Here is a 26,583-nt window from a genome sequence, read left to right as displayed (position 1 = left end):
ACGTTACAGTCAACTTAAAGTGCTCCACGACAACCCATAAGCGCCATCTACACATACATGTAGTCGAATTCGAAGCAACGACCACAAGTTTCTGGCTTGCTTTTGAGAGAGGATCAGGTATACATTCAGGAGATAGACAGGAGTGACATTGGCACATGATCGTCTTGACGTGGAGTTTTAATGAACACGTGTATCTGCTGCATATGTTGACACATTATCCTCGGACAGGGTGGACACAGGACTCCCACACGGCTTGTGATGCATTAACAGTTTATTGCATATGTCAATGATAAAGACGGATCACAGAAAGCCTTGATGTTGTAATACAGTGAGTGTGGACAGGCAGATGACGGTGTAAGTGTTGTGTGCGTGTCGGACATAGTTCAGGACGGAATTCTGGATGACGGTGTAAGTGTCGTGTGCGTGTCGGACACAGTTCAGGACGGAATTCTGGATGACGGTGTAAGTGTCGTGTGCGTGTCGGACACAGTTCAGGACGGAATTCTAGATGACGGTGTAAGTGTCGTGTGTGTGTCGGACACAGTTCAGGGCGGAATTCTAGATGACGGTGTAAGTGTTGTGTGTGTGTCGGACACAGTTCAGGACGGAATTCTAGATGACGGTGTAAGTGTTGTGTGTGTGTCGGACACAGTTCAGGACGGAATTCTAGATGACGGTGTAAGTGTTGTCTGTGTGTCGGATATAGTTAAGGACGGAATTCTGGATGACGGTGTAAGTGTCGTGTGCGTGTCGGACACAGTTCAGGGCGGAATTCTAGATGACGGTGTAAGTGTTGTGTGTGTGTCGGACACAGTTCAGGACGGAATTCTAGATGACGGTGTAAGTGTCGTGTGTGTGTCGGACATAGTTCAGGACGGAATTCTAGATGACGGTGTAAATGTTGTGTGTGTGTCGGACACAGTTCAGGACGGAATTCTAGATGACGGTGTAAGTGTTGTGTGTGTGTCGGACACAGTTGAGGACGGAATTCTGGATGACGGTGTAAATGTTGTGTGTGTGTCGGACACAGTTCAGGACGGAATTCTAGATGACGGTGTAAGTGTCGTGTGTGTGTCGGACACAGTTGAGGACGGAATTCTGGATGACGGTGTAAGTGTCGTGTGCGTGTCGGACACAGTTCAGGACGGAATTCTAGATGACGGTGTAAGTGTCGTGTGTGTGTCGGACACAGTTGATAAAATTCTAGATGACGGTGTAAGTGTTGTGTGTGTGTCGGACACAGTTGAGAACGGAGTTCTAGATGACGGTGTAAAAGTCATGTGTGTGTCGGACGCAGTTGAGAACGGAATTCTAGATGACGGTGTAAGTGTTGTGTGTGTGTCGGACACAGTTGATAAAATTCTAGATGACGGTGTAAGTGTCGTGTGCGTGTCGGACGCAGTTGAGAACGGAATTCTAGATGACGGTGTAAGTGTCTTGTGTGTGTTGGACGCAGTTGAGAACGGAATTCTAGATGACGGTGTAAGTGTTGTGTGTGTGTCGGACATAGTTTAGGGCGGAATTCTAGATGAAGGTGTAAGTGTTGTGTGTGTGTCGGACACAGTTCAGGACGGAATTCTAGATGACGGTGTAAGTGTCAGGTGTGTGTCGGACACAGTTCAGGGCGGAATTCTAGATGACGGTGTAAGTGTTGTGTGTGTGTCGGACATAGTTTAGGACGGAATTCTAGATGAAGGTGTAAGTGTCGTGTGCGTGTCGGACACAGTTCAGGGCGGGTGTCTTGGTGTATCGGGGATGTAGTCGACGTGTACATGTGTGTATGTTTACACCAATGGTTGTTTTGTCGGAATGAGTCTTCGATTTAAGCGTTGGTGTTTCATCAGGAACGGTAATATAATATTATGTAATAAACTTTAGACATTCATGTCAATGTTCCAGCTTGTATCAGTGCCCGTCAGTTTATAATACGTAGAGACACACCACCGTAATCCTGTACACTACGACTACACAAAGACAGTATTCATACAGCTGGATAACACGAATATTACGTCTCCGATCCATGCAAATAAAGTTATATTCAAAGGAAATACTGATATATGATATGTTGGTAATATAAATACAGGCAGGATCAGAGAGTTAACCCTGACTACACATCTACAATCAATCAATGCCACGAATAGCATTTCACATTAGCAGTCGCCAACATAATGGATTTTGAGTAGCATTAGGTATGTTGCTAATAATTTAGTCCTACAAAAGTTTCGTACAGCGTTCGTCCCTGTTACTCTGTACAGTGTGGTGGCTGTACACAACATCCTGACTGTCTGTACGCTTAATGTTTGGAATAATTGGCGGGCTCGTTTTGTATGTAAATTGACATAATATACTCCGTGTTATGCAACTGCATGTGCATTCGGAGACACATCCATCCATTTGGATCCTTCACATCCATTTAGATTTAATGCTTTTATAAATAATTGGTGGTATTAATGTGTTAGAGCCACATTTACGAAAGAGTGATACTGAACACACAAAAAAAGGGATCATATATATTTTGGGTGATACTGTTTTTGTTGTGAAGACTGTTTCCGTAAATGTGTGCTGACCCTAAGTTTTGGCTCAGAATATACTGAAGGGCGTATATCACAAGGTTGTTATTGCGGGACAGGTTAGTGGGAATAACCTAAACAGTTACAAGGCACCTGGACATAGAATATTGCTTCATTCGTCAATATCAACCTGTAATCTCTACTATATATTGTTGTACACTACATCAATGACGTTAGATAATACCAGGCTTCATACAGGAGGTTGACTGTCTGAACGTTGAGCTACGTCGGTATGGGGTAAATGTATGTACTGAAAGTGCTGACCACCAGGTGTCCTAAACAGGATCCGGTGTCCTAAACAGGATCCGGTGATTCTGTTGACATACAGTCTGTGGAACTATCAGCAAAATATAAATAAGAGTATATGTGTAGCTTGTCACAATGGTGTCAATTATATCATCTTCCAGTCCCGCATGAATAAATGGTGCTGTGATTGGTTCTTCCGAGTGCGTGGGCGTTGTTATGTATGACGTCACGGAGCCGACCAATCAGCGGCTTCCAATCTGTTGTTCCCGGTACTCCCTCTGGCGGGTGCGGATCTGGTCTGACAGGTCCTCCCTTCCGCTCTTGATCAACGCCGTTGACAATATGGCCACCTGTTGAGGGTAACAGTGTGAGTTCGTGATATTGTGTCAAAACGACCGGAGGTAATTGAGTGTTGTTCAAGAAGCTAATGTCTGAATACAGGAACAACTGTTCACGCTTCCGTGACACTGTCACGTAATCAGTCACGTCCTACACAGGGGTCAAGGTTCAAGGTCCACGTTATTGTGACACTGTCACGTAATCAGTCACGTCCTACACAGGGGTCAAGGTTCAAGGTCCACGTTATTGTGACACTGTCATGCAATCAGTCACGCCCTACACACGGATCAAGGTCTACGTTATTGTGACACTGTCACGTAGTCAGTCACGTCCTACACACGGATCAAGGTCTACGTTATTGTGACACTGTCATGCAATCAGTCACGTCATACAGCCGGACCAAGGTCCACGTTATTGTGACACTGTCATGCAATCAGTCACGTCATACACACGGATCAAGGTCCACGTTATTGTGACACTGTCATGCAATCAGTCACGTCATACACACGGATCAAGGTCTACGTTATTGTGACACTGTCATGCAATCAGTCACGTCATACACACGGATCAAGGTCCACGTTATTGTGACACTGCCATGCAATCAGTCACGTCCTACACACGGATCAAGGTCTACGTTATTGTGACACTGTCATGCAATCAGTCACGTCACACAGCCGGACCAAGGTCCATGTTACCCTCACACCACGTTATGCAATCTGTCACGTAATACATTTAAATATTCATACATAGTTTGGCTCTCCTAGAAGTGACACACTATGCTATGTATAGACTATTGCCCTAAGCGGTGTTCAACTCAACTCCCCATCGCCTCTAACATCGTTTACTTAATTTATCTCCTGACTACAAATCCGATTTAGCTCACCTTGTCACTCGACTTTGGCGCTCTCTTCAGCCACGTCATCAGCATGTCGAACTTGGCGTCCGCGTCCGACCTCTCCCCGAGCTGCATGTGGCGCAGTATTGCCTGGATCCGCACGCGCTGCACGTTCAGATAGTGCGCCACCTTCCGCCACTCCTCGCCCAGCTCTGCCGCCAGGCTGTGCATGTAGTCCTCGTTCACTGGGTCACGTGTGTTGTGGATTGTGATTGGAGCTTTGACTGGCAATGGACACGGCTCAATGTGGTACTGAAACGTTATAATTGAGTTTAGTTATGTCATTACCGTGGTGTTTTACGGAAGTCGTCACGTGTTCGTGCTCCTGTACAAATCAATGGTCACGGAGAAATGTCGCGGGCACGGGTGGCCCAGTCGTCCCAGGCACCGCAATTCGCTGTGCAGAGTTGTTTCCCTTGGGCAGGTCAGAATCCTATGATTGTGGGTTCGAATCCCGGTTCGCCGCGATTATGTTTCTAGGTTTGTCAGCACCACACCCGTGCTCGTGGGTTTCACTAAACTGTCCAAGGCCTTCCTCCTACATTAAGCTGACGCGCTGAGATAAAACTGAAATAGTGTTCAAAGCGGCGCTAAACCCACCTCACTCCCTACTGAGAATTGTCAGTATTTTGTAAGAACTCGTAATATATTGATGAAAGGACAAAAGTGACAATACGAATAAAGTAAAGTGCTTATTTCCTAATACCATTTGAATGTTGAAGTTTGAGTGAGGTGATGTTTCGAGGTAATGTGAGTAACTTAAGTTACACACCGCTTGAGAAATGATATACTACTTTAAATAGTATTTAATTTCTATCACGTCAGCTTGATGTGGGAGTAAAGGGCAAAGTGATGTAGTTCAGTGGCTTGTACCGTGGCAAACACGCGTGTATGGTGGTTAGGGAACATGTACATTGGGACTATGGCATTTGAAACACGATCAGCGGATCCAGGCATGGCTAAGGGAGGTAACTGTACAGTGCCACTGACGCTGGTGCCTTATCTTGCTATCTCTTATTAACCAATCTATTTACCAAAAATATTCAAATTAATAACCTGATCTTCGTCTGAGGCATCCAAAAAAAGCTGTGCAGAGTTACGTCCCTTGGACACGCGAACACCAATGATTGTGGGTTTGTCTCCCGGTAAGGTGAGATGGAATTGGGTTTAACGTCGCGTCCAAGATTATTGCACGTGTGTGTGTTTGTGTGGCTGCTTGTACTAGTCCGGACCGATGCCGATTTATAGTGCTAGCTCACTGAGATACCATGCCACAGTTTAACATGAATACCCCACTAATGGTTCCGAGTCGACCAGTCCTTGTTTTAGCCCCTTAATCACGAGAGCCAGACAGGGTAACAACAAGTACCATCTTTTAACGTCTTTTGGTATGACGCGGCCTGGGATCGAACCCCGGACCTTCTGCTCTCCGGGCGGACGCTCTACCACTAGACCATGGAGGCGGTCTGTCTCCGGGTAAGCCACAGTAATGTTTCATACCCGTTATTTGTGTTTTTACTTAAGTGGCAAAAGATGTGAAATACTGGAATACTGTTAAAAGGGGCGTGAATTCTATCTCACTCACTCAGTCATCGTGACATTTTGGATAATTAATGAAAGTATAAATCCTATTGCATATTCCTTTCTTACACTTCACAATCACTTCACAAAATGTTCACCTTCGGAATGCTTATCAGCAGCTCGCACAGCAGATCCCTCTTCACCTCCGGTCCCTGTTTCGCTTCGTCGTCAGAAACCTTCCGCGTGATGGACCGGACTTCCGCCGGAACTACCGTGTACTTCCGGTACACCTGCACTACGCCCCTATACACGGGGAAGTTCTTCTGAAGGTACTTGTCCACCTCCGTCAGTGTGAACTGCACGTGTGACGATACATTGGAGTTAAACTGGACCTCGAGAGGTCGGTCGTCGCTGGAGGTGATGTTGCCGCGAAATGTGACCTCGACAGTGTCGCCCTCAGAGATGCTGAGGACTTGGCTGGCAGTCGGTCCCTCCCCGAACCCCTCGTCGCCCAGCTTGGTCAACAGTTTGTCCACCTTGTTGACAGGGGTCACGTGCAGCACGGCGTCAAAGGCGTCCTCTGATCTGCAGGCGAGAATTCATATTTGAATCACACGTAAAATCACAAAACATCTGACTTTATACAACAGACGAAATGACGTCTGACCAGGTCTTCTGATCTCTGCCTTGACTGCAATGTGGAAGGTGTGTGACATTCACACTTCAGAAATAGAAGGAAGGGATACAGAACCATAAAGGAACATGATATACGCGAGACATACAACCTCGGCCATATTAGCTTGACAAAGATAGATATTGACCACAAGTCACAAGCTGGAACAGGCGTAGTGTAGCCTAATGGTTAAAGCGTTCGCCGTCATGCCGAAACCCCGGGTTCGATTCCCCACATGGGTATTATGTGTGAAACCCATTTCTTTCCTTATACAGCATGATAATACTGAAATATTGTTAAAGCGGCGTAAAACCATACTTTCTCACTCAGTCATAAGCTGGAATGAATACTATACCACTCAGATTAAGTTAAATAACACCCAATTTGCACATTTGACCATAGTTAATCCATCATGCCATAGTAACATGCCCTAGTTCTTTAATATATTTTTGAAGTACATATCGTTTGCAAGAACGTCTGAATTCGGTGTTTATTAAGGGACGCACTAATCGGTATTGAGACGAGGGTCTGGGCGATGGCGGAGGTGCTTAGGCTGGCTAGGAAGTTTGTTCAGAGCCAGGTATTTTTTTACCGGTTTTACTGATTCAAAAAAAGCGTCTAAACGTTTAAGGAAGGATGAGCCTATGTTGTTTACAAGACCCAGGATGTCGAGTTTACAAATTATTTTGGTGGTAGAGTCTGAGGACAAAACAAAACTGTGTTTCAAAACAATCCCAGACCCTCCTCCTCCCCATTCACACATCCCCTCCCTCCCAGTCCCCCTCTTGTCGGGCGGTGTTTAAGCGAGATCAGACAATACCTTTGTTTCATCACGATCTGGACATATCTCTTCCTCCCCATTCACACATCCCCTCCTTCCCAGTCCCCCTCTTGTCGGGCGGTGTTTAAGCGAGATCAGACAATACCTTTGTTTCATCACGATCTGGACGTATCTCTTCCTCCCCATTCACACATCCCCTCCCTCCCAGTCCCCCTCTTGTCGGTCGGTGTTGAAGCGAGATCATGCCAGACAATACCTTTGTTTCATCACGATCTGGACATATCTCTTCCTCCCCATTCACACATCCCCTCCCTCCCAGTCCCCCTCTTGTCGGGCGGTGTTAAGCGGGATCACGCCAGACAATACCTTTGTTTCATCACGATCTGGACATATCTCTTTGAGAGGTAGTCGTGGAGTCCTGTTGCTATGGAAACAGCCATCTCATCCACAATATTGGCTCTGGTCCGGATCACCATGAACCTTTAAACAGAAGGAGAAAATAAATGTCACAAATATTATCCGATATCCATGCAATGAGCTCGCGTTGTACTAGTGAGTGAGTGAGTGAGTTGGGTTTAACGCCGCTTTTATTCCAGTCATATCACGGCATGTCAGCTTAATGTGGGAGGAAAGCCCGAAGTGATGCAGGTCTTAGACGTTTACCACTTCGGTGAAACCCACGAGTACGGGTCTGGTGCTGACAAACCTAGAAACATAATCGGGGCGAACCGGGATTCGAAACCACAATCATAGGTTTCTGGCGTGCCCAAGGGACGCAACTCTGCACAGCGAATGGCGGCGCCTTAGACGACTTGGCCACCCGTGCCCCCCCGCGTTGTTCTAAACCGTGTCTGTTCATGCCGGTTTGTTATGGAGCATACAGTAGAAATGTTCCTCAAGCCCCGACACGTCATCAACGTAATGCTACTCAATGAATATGAGATCATGTACTCTCAGGGGCGGTAGGGTAGCCTTGTAGTTAAAGCGTTCGCTCGTCATCCTGAAACCCGGGATCGATTCTTGACATGGGTACAATGTGTGAAGCCCATTTCTGGAGTCCCCGCCGTGATATTGCTCGAATATTGCTAAAAGCGGCATAAAACCATACTCACTCAGTCAGTCTGGAGTCTGATCACATATGTTCTTGTTGTTACAACGCCTTTACCACGATCGTTATAACGTCCACTTGGCTACAACGTCCTGTTGCCGGTTCGAACGCCAAGCGATCGGGGGTGAGGCTGGTCTGAGGTGACGCAGTTTGTTAATCAAGCAGCAACTGTGCCAGGATCCACTGATGGAGTTCGAATCCCAAAGCCGTCCTGGTTTATGTGCTTGGTTTATAACCATCTTTCACGCGTTTGTGAATTTATCTCAAGTGCTAAACCTCTATGACCTGCATCAATGTGAGTGCTGACCCTCTATGACCTGCATCAATGTGAGTGCTGACCCTCTATGACCTGCATCAATGTGAGTGCTGACCCTCTATGACCTGCATCAATGTGAGTGCTGACCCTCTATGACCTGCATCAATGTGAGTGCCGACCCTCTATGACCCGCATCAATGTGAGTGCTGACCCTCTATGACCTGCATCAATGTGAGTGCTGACCCTCTATGACCTGCATCAATGTGAGTGCCGACCCTCTATGACCTGCATCAATGTGAGTGCTGACCCTCTATGACCTGCATCAATGTGAGTGCTGACCCTCTATGACCTGCATCAATGTGAGTGCCGACCCTCTATGACCTGCATCAATGTGAGTGCTGACCCTCTATGACCTGCATCAATGTGAGTGCTGACCCTCTATGACCTGCATCAATGTGAGTATTGTTCACAAACTAAGCATACCGACCCATGCAGGGGGTACTAGCGTCAGGCTTCGTTACACAGTTTACATGGAATGGGGACATTGATTTTCCCTATAATGAGTGTAATCAGTTGGGTGAGAATAATTGTTGTGATGAAGATAATTGGTTCCCTGATGGGTGTGAGTTGTTTACCTGTCGTATGGCTTGGTAATGGCAAAGGTCAACAGGTCAAGTTTAGCCTGGGATATGGCGACGTCTGGTTGCACTGACCATCGTCCGTAAGCGTGGGACAGGAAGAACAGCAGGTCATTCTCGTCATCTGGACAACGGTCAATATCTCACATTACAGCCACATACAACAGTGACATCTGTACACAATACAACAGTCACATCCATGTCGGATACAACAGTCAATATATCACATTTCAGCCACATACAACAGTGACATCTGTACACAATACAACAGTCACATCCATGTCGGATACAACAGTCAATATCTCACATTACAGCCACATACAACAGTCACATCTGTACACAATACAACAGTCACATCTGTACACAATACAACAGTCACATCCATGTCGGATACAACAGTCAATATCTCACATTACAGCCACATACAACAGTCACATCTGTACACAATACAACAGTCACATCCATGTCGGATACAACAGTCAATATCTCACATTACAGCCACATACAACAGTCACATCTGTACACAATACAACAGTCACATCCATGTCGGATACAACAGTCAATATCTCACATCACAGCCACATACAACAGTGACATCTGTACACAATACAACAGTCACATCCATGTCGGATACAACAGTCAATATCTCACATTACAGCCACATACAACAGTCACATCTGTACACAATACAACAGTCACATCCATGTCGGATACAACAGTCAATATCTCACATTACAGCCACATACAACAGTCACATCTGTACACAATACAACAGTGACATCCATGTCGGATACAACAGTCAATATCTCACATTACAGCCACATACAACAGTGACATCTGTACACAATACAACAGTCACATCCATGTCGGATACAACAGTCAATATCTCACATTACAGCCACATACAACAGTGACATCTGTACACAATACAACAGTCACATCCATGTCGGATACAACAGTCAATATCTCACATTACAGCCACATACAACAGTGACATCTGTACACAATACAACAGTCACATCTGTACACAATACAACAGTCACATCCATGTCGGATACAACAGTCAATATCTCACATTACAGCCACATACAACAGTCACATCTGTACACAATACAACAGTCACATCCATGTCGGATACAACAGTCAATATCTCACATTACAGCCACATACAACAGTCACATCTGTACACAATACAACAGTCACATCCATGTCGGATACAACAGTCAATATCTCACATTACAGCCACATACAACAGTCACATCTGTACACAATACAACAGTCACATCCATGTCGGATACAACAGTCAATATCTCACATTACAGCCACATACAACAGTGACATCTGTACACAATACAACAGTCACATCTGTACACAATACAACAGTCACATCCATGTCGGATACAACAGTCAATATATCACATTACAGCCACATACAACAGTCACATATGTACACAATACAACAGTCACATCCATGTCGGATACAACAGTCAATATCTCACATTACAGCCACATACAACAGTGACATCTGTACACAATACAACAGTCACATCCATGTCGGATACAACAGTCAATATCTCACATTACAGCCACATACAACAGTGACATCTGTACACAATACAACAGTCACATCCATGTCAGATACAACAGTCAATATCTCACATTACAGCCACATACAACAGTGACATCTGTACACAATACAACAGTCACATCTGTACACAATACAACAGTCACATCCATGTCGGATACAACAGTCAATATCTCACATTACAGCCACATACAACAGTCACATCTGTACACAATACAACAGTCACATCCATGTCAGATACAACAGTCAATATCTCACATTACAGCCACATACAACAGTGACATCTGTACACAATACAACAGTCACATCTGTACACAATACAACAGTCACATCCATGTCGGATACAACAGTCAATATCTCACATTACAGCCACGAACAACAGTCACATCTGTACACAATACAACAGTCACATCCATGTCGGATACAACAGTCAATATCTCACATTACAGCCACATACAACAGTCACATCCATGTCGGATACAACAGTCACATCCATGTCGGATACAACAGTCAATATCTCACATTACAGCCACATACAACAGTGACATCTGTACACAATACAACAGTCACATCCATGTCGGATACAACAGTAAATATCTCGCATTACAGCCACATACAACAGTGACATCTGTACACAATACAACAGTCACATCCATGTCGGATACAACAGTCAATATCTCGCATACACATACAACAGTCACATCTGTACACAATACAACAGTCACATCCATGTTGGATACAACAGTCAATATCTCACACTACAGCCACATACAACAGTGACATCTGTACACAATACAACAGTCACATCCATGTCGGATACAACAGTCAATATCTCACATTACAGCCACATACAACAGTGACATCTGTACACAATACAACAGTCACATCCATGTCGGATACAACAGTCAATATCTCACATTACAGCCACATACAACAGTGACATCTGTACACAATACAACAGTCACATCCATGTCGGATACAACAGTCAATATCTCACATTACAGCCACATACAACAGTGACATCTGTACACAATACAACAGTCACATCCATGTCGGATACAACAGTCAATATCTCACATTACAGCCACATACAACAGTGACACCTGTACACAATACAACAGTCACATCCATGTCGGATACAACAGTCAATATCTCACATTACAGCCACATACAACAGTCACATCTGTGCACAATACGACAGTCACATCCATGTCGGATACAACAGTCAATATCTCACATTACAGCCACATACAACAGTCACATCTGTGCACAATACGACAGTGACATCTGTACACAATACAACAGTCACATCCATGTCGGATACAACAGTCAATATCTCACACTACAGCCACATACAACAGTGACATCTGTGCACAATACGACAGTCACATCTGTACACAATACAACAGTCACATCCATGTCGGATACAACAGTCAATATCTCGCATACACATACAACAGTCACATCGAAAACATATACATATCAGATACTACAGTCACTAACATATTCAAAACAATAGCCTCATCAATATAGTACACAACAGTGTTATATGACAGCGTATTTTATTGCTGAACAGTGATTGTAAGTTATTTTATATTGTTTCTGTTGAGATTCGGTAGACGCTCATTGCATTGCCTTTGCATAGTGATTAGTTCTCAGGAATGTAGTGTTGTTTCATGTTAGCACTTTTGAGGGAGCTTCTATATTTAGATGCAAGTGTGCTATGTAAACTTCCGGAATACGGTGGACTACGAGTTACAGAAACATGTCTGGTGATGGCACTGTGTGGACATTTCGAGTAGCTAGCTGGACTGTACCTAAGGGTTACAGAAACATGTCTGGTGATGGCACTGTGTGGACATTTCGAGTAGCTAGCTGGACTGTATCTAAGGGTTACAGAAACATGTCTGGTGATGGCCCTGTGTGGACATTTCGAGTAGCTAGCTGGACTGTACCTGAGGGTTACAGAAACATGTCTGTTGATGGCACTGTGTGGACATTTCGAGTAGCTAGCTGGACTGTATCTAAGGGTTACAGAAACATGTCTGGTGATGGCACTGTGTGGACATTTCGAGTAGCTAGCTGGACTGTATCTAAGGGTTACAGAAACATGTCTGGTGATGGCACTGTGTGGACATTTCGAGATGCTAGCTGGACTGTATCTAAGGGTTACAGAAACATGTCTGGTGATGGCACTGTGTGGACATTTCGAGTAGCTAGCTGGACTGTATCTAAGGGTTACAGAAACATGTCTGGTGATGGCACTGTGTGGACATTTCGAGTAGCTAGCTGGACTGTATCTAAGGGTTACAGAAACATGTCTGGTGATGGCCCTGTGTGGACATTTCGAGATGCTAGCTGGACTGTACCTAAGGGTTACAGAAACATGTCTGGTGATGGCACTGTGTGGACATTTCGAGTAGCTAGCTGGACTGTATCTAAAGGGTTACAGAAACATGTCTGGTGATGACACTGTGTGGACATTTCGAGTAGCTAGCTGGACTGTACCTAAGGGTTACAGAAACATGTCTGGTGATGGCCCTGTGTGGACATTTCGAGTAGCTACCTGGACTGTATCTAAGGGTTACAGAAACATGTCTGGTGATGGCCCTGTGTGGACATTTCGAGTAGCTAGCTGGACTGTACCTAAGGGTTAGAGAAACATGTCTGGTGATGGCACTGTGTGGACATTTCGAGATGCTAGCTGGACTATATCTTAGGGTTACAGAAACATGTCTGGTGATGGCACTGTGTGGACATTTCGAGTAGCTAGCTGGACTGTATCTTAGGGTTACAGAAACATGTCTGGAGATGGCACTGTGTGGACATTTCGAGATGCTAGCTGGACTGTATCTAAGGGTTACAGAAACATGTCTGGTGATGGCCCTGTGTGGACATTTCGAGTAGCTAGCTGGACTGTACCTAAGGGTTAGAGAAACATGTCTGGTGATGGCACTGTGTGGACATTTCGAGATGCTAGCTGGACTATATCTTAGGGTTACAGAAACATGTCTGGTGATGGCCCTGTGTGGACATTTCGAGTAGCTAGCTGGACTGTATCTTAGGGTTACAGAAACATGTCTGGAGATGGCACTGTGTGGACATTTCGAGATGCTAGCTGGACTGTATCTAAGGGTTACAGAAACATGTCTGGTGATGGCCCTGTGTGGACATTTCGAGTAGCTAGCTGGACTGTACCTAAGGGTTACAGAAACATGTCTGGTGATGGCACTGTGTGGACATTTCGAGTAGCTAGCTGGACTGTACCTAAGGGTTACAGAAACATGTCTGGAGATGGCACTGTGTGGACATTTCGAGATGCTAGCTGGACTGTATCTAAGGGTTACAGAAACATGTCTGGAGATGGCACTGTGTGGACATTTCGAGATGCTAGCTGGACTGTATCTAAGGGTTACAGAAACATGTCTGGTGATGGCCCTGTGTGGACATTTCGAGTAGCTAGCTGGACTATATCTTAGGGTTACAGAAACATGTCTGGTGATGGCACTGTGTGGACATTTCGAGTAGCTAGCTGGACTGTACCTAAGGGTTACAGAAACATGTCTGGTGATGGCACTGTGTGGACATTTCGAGTAGCTAGCTGGACTGTACCTAAGGGTTACAGAAACATGTCTGGTGATGGCACTGTGTGGACATTTCGAGTAGCTAGCTGGACTATTTCTTAGGGTTACAGAAACATGTCTGGTGATGGCACTGTGTGGACATTTCGAGTAGCTAGCTGGACTGTACCTAAGGGTTACAGAAACATGTCTGGTGATGGCACTGTGTGGACATTTCGAGTAGCTAGCTGGACTGTACCTAACGGGACAAGAGCGTGCTAACGTGTCTCTGACACATTTCGTCTCTAATCAAGGTCAACTTTCGTGGGAAGATCACTCATCACCCCTGATTCCCAACCTGGGCCTTTCTCGGAAGCTTGACCTACGTCGATAACTGAGATATCACCAATGTATTTATTTATTTGATACTGACCACTACTATCATATTTTATAGCTAAAATGGATAGATAGCGGGCAACTGTAACTTGATAATGCCCTCATATTGCTTGACGACGGGTCATTATCACGCCCGTTGTTAGGTGAGGTCATAGGATAGGGATAGGCGACGTCACGTTCAATAGTGTCGTCATCTGGTTTATTCTATGACGTTCCATATTTGTAAAAGTGGGTCAGTCGTGTTGGTTGCAGTAAATGTTTCAAAACCAAATTCCATCCATTTCAGCTATAATAACGGTAATGCTATTTTTCAGGGCATTATCATTTGCAGAAACCCTCGGTCTTTTCAACTGCCCGACGCAGGAGACATCGGGCTTCTGCAAATGATAATGCCCTGAAAAATAGCGTTACCCTTATATTATACTGTCACTGACTTTTGTTTTACCACTTTATTGTGTATTGCCATTGTAATTGATGTGCAGTAATTTGTATTGATGTGTTAACCTAGCTAAGTTTGTAATACAATTCCTACTTGTATACCACTTGTTCTTTTACGTATAGATTTCTGGATGAACATATCGTTTCACTTTGAGAATCGACACGTAACAACAGCCACACCCATACCTTACACGATCAAACAGCTCGATACATATTGACGTTGTTGTTTTTTACAATTTGTTAAGGGTTTGTAACACCAACAGACATATCGTGTATAGTGCGCTGTGACAAAGGGAATCGACACTATCAACAGCCACACCCACACCTTACACGATCATACAGCTCGACACATATTGACCTTATTTTCTATTACAGTTTGTTAAGGGTTTGTAACACCAACAGACATATCGTGTATAGTGCGCTGTGACAAAGGATGGGGATCTGGTTGGCACCCCAAACTACCACGTACCATCTGAAGCTCCGTACTCGCCCATGTACCATTTGTTGTGGCCCTGTTTCTTCTCCTCCCCATCGGCCATCTGCAGCCTCTTCCTCTCCTTCTCCCTCTCTTCCTCCTCGATGGTGACAGGGACGACGCGGACAGGGTTTTTCATCTTCTCCTCCTTCAGCTTCCGGATCTGGGCGAGTTTCTTCGCCTTGGCGGGGTTGGGAGGACAGGGCAAGCTGACCTAAAACATGGGTATATAATGCTGGGAGGACAGGGCAAGCTGACCTAAAACATGGGTATATAATGCTGGGGGGACAGGGCAAGCTGACCTAAAACATGGGTATATAATGCTGGGGGGACAGGGCAAGCTGACCTAAAACATGGGTATATAATGCTGGGGGGACAGGGCAAGCTGACCTAAAACATGGGTATATAATGCTGGGGGGACAGGGCAAGCTGACCTAAAACATGGGTATATAATGCTGGGGGGACAGGGCAAGCTGACCTAAAACATGGGTATATAATGCTGGGGGGACAGGGCAAGCTGACCTAAAACATGGGTATATAATGCTGGGGGGACAGGGCAAGCTGACCTAAAACATGGGTATATAATGCTGGGGGGACAGGGCAAGCTGACCTAAAACATGGGTATATAATGCTGGGGGGACAGGGCAAGCTGACCTAAAACATGGGTATATAATGCTGGGGGGACAGGGCAAGCTGACCTAAAACATGGGTATATAATGCTGGGAGGACAGGGCAAGCTGACCTAAAACATGGGTATATAATGCTGGGGGGACAGGGCAAGCTGACCTAAAACATGGGTATATAATGCTGGGGGGACAGGGCAAGCTGACCTAAAACATGGGTATATAATGCTGGGGGGACAGGGCAAGCTGACCTAAAACATGGGTATGTAATGCTGGGAGGACAGGGCAAGCTGACCTAAAACATGGGTATATAATGCTGGGGGGACAGGGCAAGCTGACCTAAAACATGGGTATATAATGCTGGGGGGACAGGGCAAGCTGACCTAAAACATGGGTATATAATGCTGGGGGGACAGGGCAAGCTGACCTAAAACATGGGTATATAATGCTGGGGGGACAGGGCAAGCTGACCTAAAACATGGGTATATAAAGCTGGGGGGACAGGGCAAGCTGACCTAAAACATGGGTATATAATGCTGGGGGGACAGGGCAAGCTGACCTAAAACATAGGTATATAATGCTGGGGGGACAGGGCAAGCTGACCTAAAACATGGGTATATAATGCTGGGGGGACAGGGCAAGCTGACAGAGATTGGTTTCAAAACAGGGATGTGAAGGATGGGGAACTTACAGAGATGGTTTCTGTGTCCAGGACTTGGATGTGAAGGATGGGGAACTTACAGAGATTGGTTTCTGTGTTGAGGACTTGGATGTGAAGGATGGGGAACTTACAGAGATGGGTTTCTGCGTTCAGGACTTGGATGTGAAGGATGGGGAACTTACAGAGATGGTTTCTGTGTCCAGGACTTGGATGTGAAGGATGGGGAACTTACAGAGATTGGTTTCTGTGTTGAGGACTTGGATGTGGAGGATGGGGAACTTACAGAGATGGGTTTCTGTGTTCAGGACTTGGATGTGAAGGATGGGGAACTTACAGAGATTGGATTCTGTGTTCAGGACTTGGATGTGAAGGATGGGGAACTTACAGAGATTGGTTTCTGTGTTCAGGACTTGGATGTGAAGGATGGGGAACTTACAGAGATGGGTTTCTGTGTTCAGGACTTGGATGTGAAGGATGGGGAACTTACAGAGATTGGTTTCTGTGTTCAGGACTTGGATGTGAAGGATGGGGAACTTACAGAGATGGGTTTCTCTTGTCCAGGACTTGGATGTGAAGGATGGGGAACTTACAGAGATGGGTTTCTGTGTTCAGGACTCGGATGTGAAGGATGGGGAACTTACAGAGATGGGTTTCTGTGTCCAGGACTTGGATGTGAAGGATGGGGAACTTACAGAGATGGGTTTCTGTGTTCAGGACTTGGATGTGAAGGATGGGGAACTTAGAGAGATGGTTTGTGTTCAGGACTTGGATGTGAAGGATGTGGTACTTACAGAGATGGGTTTATGTGTTCAGGACTTGGATGTGAAGGATGGGGAACTTACAGAGATGGGTTTCTGTGTTGAAGACTTGGATGTGAAGGATGGGGAACTTACAGAGATGGGTTTCTGTGTTCAGGACTTGGATGTGAAGGATGGGGAACTTACAGAGATGGGTTTCTGTGTTCAGGACTTGGATGTGGAGGATGGGGAACTTACAGAGATTGGTTTCTGTGTTCAGGACTTGGATGTGAAGGATGGGGAACTTACAGAGATGGGTTTCGATTGTCCAGGACTTGGATGTGAAGGATGGGGAACTTACAGAGATGGGTTTCTGCGTTCAGGACTTGGATGTGAAGGATGGGGAACTTACAGAGATTGGTTTCTGTGTTCAGGACTTGGATGTGGAGGATGGGGAACTTACAGAGGTGGGTTTCTGTGTTCAGGACTTGGATGTGAAGGATGTGGTACTTACAGAGATGGGTTTCTGTGTTCAGGACTTGGTTGTGAAGGATGGGGAACTTACAGAGATGGGTTTCTGCGTTCAGGACTTGGATGTGAAGGATGGGGAACTTACAGAGATGGTTTGTGTTCAGGACTTGGATGTGAAGGATGGTAAACTTACAGAGATGGGTTTCGGTTGTCCAGGACTTCGATGTGAAGGATGGGGAACTTACAGAGATGGGTTTCTGCGTTCAGGACTTGGATGTGAAGGATGGGGAACTTACAGAGATGGGTTTCTGTGTTCAGGACTTGGATGTGAAGGATGGGGAACTTACAGAGATGGTTTGTGTTCAGGACTTGGATGTGAAGGATGGGGAACTTACAGAGATGGGTTTCGGTTGTCCAGGACTTCGATGTGAAGGATGGGGAACTTACAGAGATGGGTTTCTGCGTTCAGGACTTGGATGTGAAGGATGGGGAACTTACAGAGATGGGTTTCTGTGTTCAGGACTTGGATGTGAAGGATGGGGAACTTACAGAGGTGGGTTTCTGTGTCCAGGACTTGGATGTAAAGAATGTGGTACTTACAGAGATGGGTTTCTGTGTTCAGGACTTAGATGTCAAGGATGGGGAACTTAGAGAGATGGTTTGTGTTCAGGACTTGGATGTGAAGGATGTGGTACTTACAGAGATAGGTTTCTGTGTTCAGGACTTGGATGTGAAGGATGGGGAACTTACAGAGATGGGTTTCTGCGTTCAGGACTTGGATGTGAAGGATGGGGAACTTACAGAGATGGGTTTCTGTGTCCAGGACTTGGATATGAAGGATGGGGAACTTACAGAGATGGGTTTTTGTGTTCAGGACTTGGATGTGAAGGATGGGGAACTTACAGAGATGGGTTTCTGTGTCCAGGACTTGGATGTGAAGGATGGGGAACTTACAGAGATGGGTTTCTGTGTTCAGGACTTGGATGTGGAGGATGGGGAACTTACAGAGATGGGTTTCTGTGTTGAGGACTTGGATGTGAAGGATGGGGAACTTACAGAGATGGGTTTGTGTGTCCAGGACTTGGATGTGAAGGATGGTAAACTTACAGAGATGGGTTTCTGTGTTCAGGACTTGGATGTGAAGGATGGGGAACTTACAGAGGTGGGTTTCTGTGTCCAGGACTTGGATGTGAAGGATGGGGAACTTACAGAGATGAGTTTCTGTGTTCAGGACTTGGATGTGAAGGATGGGGAACTTACAGAGATGGGTTTCTGTGTTCAGGACTTGGATGTGAGGGATGGGGAACTTACAGAGGTGGGTTTCTGTGTTTCAGGACTTGGATGTGGAGGATGGGGAACTTACAGAGATAGGTTTCTGTGTTCAGGACTTGGATGTGAAGGATGGGGAACTTACAGAGATGGGTTTCTGTGTTCAGGACTTGGATGTGAAGGATGGGGAACTTACAGAGATGGGTTTCTGTGTTCAGGACTTGGATGTGAAGGATGGGGAACTTACAGAGATGGGTTTCTGTGTTCAGGACTTGGATGTGAAGGATGGGGAACTTACAGAGATGGGTTTCTGTGTTCAGGACTTGGATGTGGAGGATGGGGAACTTACAGAGATGGGTTTCTGTGTCCAGGACTTGGATGTGAAGGATGGGGAACTTACAGAGATGGGTTTCTGTGTCCAGGACTTGGATGTGAAGGATGGGGAACTTACAGAGATGGGTTTCTGTGTTCAGGACTTGGTTGGGAAGGATGGGGAACTTACAGAGATGGGTTTCTGTGTCCAGGACTTGGATGTGAAGGATGGTAAACTTACAGAGATGGGTTTCTGTGTTCAGGACTTGGATGTGAAGGATGGGGAACTTACAGAGGTGGGTTTCTGTGTCCAGGACTTGGATGTGAAGGATGGGGAACTTACAGAGATGAGTTTCTGTGTTCAGGACTTGGATGTGAAGGATGGGGAACTTACAGAGATGGGTTTCTGTGTTCGGGACTTGGATGTGGAGGATGGGGATCTTACAGAGATAGGTTTCTGTGTTCAGGACTTGGATGTGAAGGATGGGGAACTTACAGAGATGGGTTTCTGTGTTCAGGACTTGGATGTGAAGGATGGGGAACTTACAGAGATGGGTTTCTGTGTTCAGGACTTGGATGTGAAGGATGGGGAACTTACAGAGATGGGTTTCTGTGTTCAGGACTTGGATGTGAAGGATGGGGAACTTACAGAGATGGGTTTCTGTGTTCAGGACTAGGTTGTAAAGGATGGGGATCTTACAGAGATGGGTTTCTGTGTTCAGGACTTGGTTGTAAAGGATGGGGAACTTACAGAGATGGGTTTCTGTGTTCAGGACTTGGATGTGAAGGATGGGGAACTTACAGAGATGGGTTTTTGTGTTCAGGACTTGGATGTGAAGGAAGGGGAACTTACAGAGATGGGTTTCTGTGTCCAGGATTGAAAAGTGAAGGATGTGGAACTTACAGAGATGGGTTTCTGCAGCTCGTTCGTCTCCCAGTCCATGTATACGACCGGACTGGATGTCAGCAAACCCTTCGCACGCGCATCCCGCAACCGGAAGTCATGAACTGAGGCAGAATCTACTGGCTGAACCTGTACCAGATGACAGTGAAACTCCATACACCGTGAATAACAGGCAGGGTACAATCACAAACGATAGCACAGCTTGTTGTTGCGAAACTCCAAAACATCATCAGGTAAAATATATTTAATATGAATAATATGTACTTCAAGTTCAACAGAAACAATCAACTCAAAATTGGATTGGGATGTCATAAAGTTAATCACCTACCTGCATTAAGAAATGTTCCTTGCCAAAGAAGGTGTCACGTGGTATGACCATTGTTACCCGATGGTCGTACGATGACATCACTTTTGCTGACCGCTTTGTTAACGTCACAAAGTCTCGTTTGAATCGTGACATTACGAGAAGCGTCGTAAGATTTTTCACTTCAGCTTGAGAGAACTTCAGATCCTGTAATAGTTTTATTAGCTTCAGTAAATACGCATTCGGGACATGCGCAGAAACCTACAGGATAATCCAATTACCATAACAATCGTCATGTTATGTGATCAAGATATTAGGTATTTCATAAACGTTGTATTTTGCTCTAGAATACCTGTTACACAATGAGGGGAATTTTTCTATCTTATTTCAGACTTGACTTTAATTAATACAACTGCGTTTGTGAAGGAAAAATAGTAAACCCGGTGCTGACTTTCACACTTTCAGTAAATCTATATAAAAACTATATATATTGAATGCTAAACAATAAATAAGTTAAGAATGATAACTTCACAAACTGTTTATTTAATCAGTTACTAAAAAAACTGTAATCAACGCAACTAAACTAGTGACGTCGTTTAGAGCAAGAATACAAAAGTTCCGCCCACTTCATTATCAGCTGGTCAGGAAACTGTAGTGGGTGTAGCCTAAATATTGTTCAGCTATGGAAGCCTGAAGGAAAAACTAGTTGCATGGAATAACTTGCAATGTATTCCTATCTTTATCTGTGACACCATAAACATGAAAGGTGCCGGGTTTCGTTGTTCAGATTGATAAACAATTAACTTATCCTTGTTAGCATATGTAACCTTGAATGCATCGACTCACCTTATGGTTTTCAAAGGTTACCTCCCTTGTCGGGAGTTCCCGCCACTGGCCGTCTATCTCCGCCTTGATGACGGCCTCTCGTGACGCAGCCGACGCTCGGGTCAACAGGTGCGGCAGGGCAACGTACAGCGCCTCCTGGTGGGCAAGGGAGATGATAAACAACTGACGTCATACAAGCATCAGGTTCTAATCGACAAATCACAATCAGTCGTTCAAAAAACGGTTGTCTTCAGTGCAGATTGAATCATTTGGCAGCTGTGATTGGATGATTTTGTGTAAGAATTTTATATTTTTAAAATGTACACCCATTCAATAATCAAAACTGCCCATGTTTTTTTGTTTTTTTTGTTTTTGTTTTATACATATATTTAGTGCTGTCATTTTCAACATGATGAATAATTATATTTTCAAGCAAATGACATTTGGTGCGGAACTGGGGGTGGTGTGTTTAGCTTCCTGTATAGGGAAACGGAGATGGCAAGGCTAATCATGTATTTCATTGCTGCTGTGCACACACATATAGGTAATAGCTGTTCAATACTTACTTTGTATAACGTTACTATATACTTTGGGAAAGCATTTGGTTGTGTGTGACCATCATGGCTGTAGGACCGAGCAATGTTTCATTTCATTCACGCTTCCCATGGTTGCGAAGATTAAGTGTGTGAGAGAGTGCTTTGGGTTCAACAGCAATGTCAGTTCCATGGCGGCGGACTGAAGAACGGTAGCGTCGAGTGCCAAAATTGTGTTTTGAAAGAAATACTACTACTCTATGTTCCAAGAAATTACCGCAACGATGTATCCCGCACGAACTGATCGATGGAAATGTGTTCTTGTACTCTTATCTTATTAGAACAAAATTCAGGGTATCTCCTACCATGGCACTTGAAGAAAACACAAAACCATTTTGACAATGTCAGTCAGAGCTGAAACTGGACAGGAGCCGCGCTGAAACACTATACCATTTTGACAATGTCAGTCAGAGCTGAAACTGGACAGGAGCCGCGCTGAAACACTATACCATTTTGACAATGTCAGTCAGAGCTGAAACTGGACAGGAGCCGCGCTGAAACACTATACCATTTTGACAATGTCAGTCAGAGCTGAAACTGGACAGGAGCCGCGCTGAAACACTATACCATTTTGACAATGTCAGTCAGAGCTGAAACTGGACAGGAGCCGCGCTGAAACACTATACCATTTTGACAATGTCAGTCAGAGCTGAAACTGGACAGGAGCCGCGCTGAAACACTATACCATTTTGACAATGTCAGTCAGAGCTGAAACTGGACAGGAGCCGCGCTGAAACACAATACCATTTTGACAATGTCAGTCAGAGCTGAAACTGGACAGGAGCCGCGCTGAAACACTATACCATTTTGACAATGTCAGTCAGAGCTGAAACTGGACAGGAGCCGCGCTGAAACACTATACCATTTTGACAATGTCAGTCAGAGCTGAAACTGGACAGGAGCCGCGCTGAAACACTATACCATTTTGACAATGTCAGTCAGAGCTGAAACTGGACAGGAGCCGCGCTGAAACACTATACCATTTTGACAATGTCAGTCAGAGCTGAAACTGGACAGGAGCCGCGCTGAAACACTATACCATTTTGACAATGTCAGTCAGAGCTGAAACTGGACAGGAGCCGCGCTGAAACACTATACCATTTTGACAATGTCAGTCAGAGCTGAAACTGGACAGGAGCCGCGCTGAAACACTATACCATTTTGACAATGTCAGTCAGAGCTGAAACTGGACAGGAGCCGCGCTGAAACACTATACCATTTTGACAATGTCAGTCAGAGCTGAAACTGGACAGGAGCCGCGCTGAAACACTATACCATTTTGACAATGTCAGTCAGAGCTGAAACTGGACAGGAGCCGCGCTGAAACACAATACCATTTTGACAATGTCAGTCAGAGCTGAAACTGGACAGGAGCCGCGCTGAAACACTATACCATTTTGACAATGTCAGTCAGAGCTGAAACTGGACAGGAGCCGCGCTAAAACACAATACCATTTTGACAATGTCAGTCAGAGCTGAAACTGAAATGGAACCGCGCTAAAACAAGTCCCTTTCTACATCTGCAAACCTGCTGCAATGACAGACTATGTTAAATGCCTTCCTAGATATATGTCTGCATATTTTGCCAGTTACGTACCATTAATTATGTGACGTCATGGGAGACTGATGGACTTTCCTAGATTTCCACAAGGCGATGACTAACCAGTCAGATATTGTTTAACGGAAATATCAGTTTTACGTTTGAGAGTAATTATGACTTGTAGATATAACTGATATTTTGCATCTAACATCTGACTTAAAACACAATCATTGCCGTTTGAACCTGACACACAACAAAGGTCCAGCATTCATTAATAATTCAAAAAGGAGTACAATAATATCTCACATCATTAAACAAGTAACGTCATTTCACTGCGGCTTTCATATGTGCAGATCAACATATTTATGATCCCAAATGAATAATCATCATTTTGACCTAACCTGGGATCTCACTAATATGTCTCGAGGCCTCTCTGCGTTGCCATTGACGACCAATATCAACACTGTTGTAACGAATAAGATGGAAGTGGTGTCGGTAAGGCCCGTGGTGAACGGAGGGGTTCTGATGTGTGTTAAGTAGTTTGGTGGGAGTATTGCCTAACACTCCACTGCTATAGCCCTGGGTCGTATCCTTCCTCGAGTCTAGTTCTGATGTGTGTTAAGTGGTTTGATAGGAGTATTGCCTAACACTCCACTGCTATAGCCCTGGGTCGTATCCTTCCTCGAGTCTAGTGTGTACACGAACTGCTCAATGAGTTCTGTAAATATGCCTGGAGTGGGGTGTTATTAAACATTAACGTTCGATAGAGCTATGAAAGGTGTGTGTACATTCTGTAAATACCTTAGAACTACATAGATAAAGAACAGCGTTGTCGATGGTTGATACCTTTGTTTAATGTCTTCCCTATGAGCGGGGCGGCCGGGTAGCCTAGTGGTTAAAGCGTTCGCTCGTAACCGACGAGGACCTGGATTCAATTCCCAACATGGGTACAATGTGTGAAGCCCATTTCCCGGTCTCCCCCGCCGTGATATTGCTGGAATATTGCTAAAAGCGGCGTAAAATCATACTCACTCACACTTTTAATTGTGTGTTTATTTCAGTGAGAACAGTTAAACAACGCGGTAAGTGTTCGTCGATTTAGAGGTGGGAATGGCGTATTCTGCAATATTCAAAGATTTATTGAGGTGGTAATATATGACTGTATAAGCATGCAAACAACATTATTACACAGCCAGTCCCAGTTTCGGTAATCCTACCCCTCTCTGAATAATGTCAAGACAAGTGACGTCTAAGTGTTGGCGCACAGTGACGCCACAAAGTCCTACCTCCAAGTCGTTGTCGTCGCCCTTGGGTGACTTCAGCTTGACCACGTGACTAATCAGCTCCTCATGTGGCCCGTATGTGACGTCCAGATTGTCCAGGTCAACCAGGTCAAGTGTTACGTCATTCCGGTCAAAGCGGGCCGGATGACCCCGAATGATACACTCCACGGAGATGTCACTTGGGGAGTTACCGACGTCGTACCTGAAAAGATCATCAACACGTGACTAGATTGTCACACACTAAGTGTACAGCGTTTTTTTAAAATTTATTTTAAAAAAAAAGTATTGTAACCTGGAGAAATAGACCCGCTATGTGGGGATAAATGTAGCGACATTCTGTATTCCGTCCGTCCATGTGAGAGGATGTTGACGCCTGAAGATCCGGGGTAGAATAGGTCTTCAGCAACCAAGCTTGTCGGGATCGGGTGGTCCGGCTCGCTGACTTGGTTGATGCATGTCATCAATCCCAATTGCGTGGATCGATGCTCATGATGTCAATTACTGGATTGTCTGGTCCAGACTCGATTATTTACAGACCGCCGTCATATAGGTGGAATATTGCGGTGCGGCGTTAAACAACAAACAAACAAGGTGTGCGTGTTTGTTCTTTGTAACGTCGCAGATAAATGACGGGAAGTTATCGAGTCTGCACCAGACCATCCTGTGGTTGACATCGTAAGCATCGAAGGCGCCTCGTAAGAAACAATAGAATAGCGTTATGTGTGTCAGTATGTGGACATAGCGTCATTTACTACCGCGTTTCTCTGATGTTATACAAAGCCGTGTGTGTGTCAGTATGTGGACATAGCGTCATTTACTACCGCGTTTCTCTGATGTTATTCACAGCCGTGTGTGTGTCAGTATGTGGACATAGCGTCATTTACTACCGCGTTTCTCTGATGTTATACAAAGCCGTGTGTGTGTCAGTGTGTGGACATAGCGTCATTTACTACCGCGTTTCTCTGATGTTAAACAAAGCCGTGTGTGTGTCAGTATGTGGACATAGCGTCATTTACTACCGCGTTTCTCTGATGTTATACAAAGCCGTGTGTGTGTCAGTATGTGGACATAGCGTCATTTACTACCGCGTTTCTCTGATGTTATACAAAGCCGTGTGTGTGTCAGTGTGTGGACATAGCGTCATTTACTACCGCGTTTCTCTGATGTTATACAAAGCCGTGTGTGTGTCAGTGTGTGGACATAGCGTCATTTACTACCGCGTTTCTCTGATGTTATACAAAGCCGTGTGTGTGTCAGTATGTGGACATAGCGTCATTTACTACCGCGTTTCTCTGATGTTATACAAAGCCGTGTGTGTATTGGGAAATACTAAGTCATTACCTCATCAAAACAACCTCTGCTCTATATCACAGACTGACCTTAAACTCAACACAGGTGAAGATGTTTTTTCTTCGCTGTCTTCGGTTGTTTGGTTTACCCTTTTTATTTGAAAACAATAGTTGGCTGGTTGGTTTGTTATTTAAGGCCGCACTCAGTAATATTCAAGCTTTATGTCGTCAGAGACATGATATTTGTGGATCTTTATTCTATTATGATACGACGTTCTGGTATAGATCCTT

At 45.0% G+C, this 26,583-nt stretch overlaps 1 protein-coding gene across 2 annotated transcripts in view; it reads right to left on the bottom strand.

Moving 5' to 3' along the window:
- Positions 1-256: 256 nt before the first annotated feature.
- Positions 257-26,583, bottom strand: part of LOC124128008 (death domain-containing protein 1-like) — an 83,454-nt gene continuing 57,127 nt past the window's right edge. For both annotated transcript variants that reach the window (XM_048395602.1, XM_048395603.1), the window contains exons 5-14: positions 25,007-25,205; positions 21,609-21,743; positions 20,787-20,969; positions 20,459-20,587; positions 15,476-15,695; positions 9,025-9,151; positions 7,392-7,505; positions 5,730-6,156; positions 4,039-4,302; positions 257-3,166 (exon numbers count right to left, since the gene is read on the bottom strand). In XM_048395602.1, coding sequence (XP_048251559.1) covers positions 3,059-3,166; positions 4,039-4,302; positions 5,730-6,156; positions 7,392-7,505; positions 9,025-9,151; positions 15,476-15,695; positions 20,459-20,587; positions 20,787-20,969; positions 21,609-21,743; positions 25,007-25,205 — 1,906 coding nt within the window. In that variant the 3' untranslated portion in view covers positions 257-3,058. The remainder of the gene's footprint in view (positions 3,167-4,038; positions 4,303-5,729; positions 6,157-7,391; positions 7,506-9,024; positions 9,152-15,475; positions 15,696-20,458; positions 20,588-20,786; positions 20,970-21,608; positions 21,744-25,006; positions 25,206-26,583) is intronic.

The sequence above is a fragment of the Haliotis rufescens genome, unplaced genomic scaffold (genome assembly GCF_023055435.1).
Source record: "Haliotis rufescens isolate VD_foot unplaced genomic scaffold, xgHalRufe1.0.p SCAF_14, whole genome shotgun sequence".
NCBI classification, from domain to species: domain Eukaryota; kingdom Metazoa; phylum Mollusca; class Gastropoda; order Lepetellida; family Haliotidae; genus Haliotis; species Haliotis rufescens.
The sequence above is the reverse complement of the archived record's forward strand: the minus strand, read 5'-3'. Positions and strand labels throughout refer to the sequence as shown.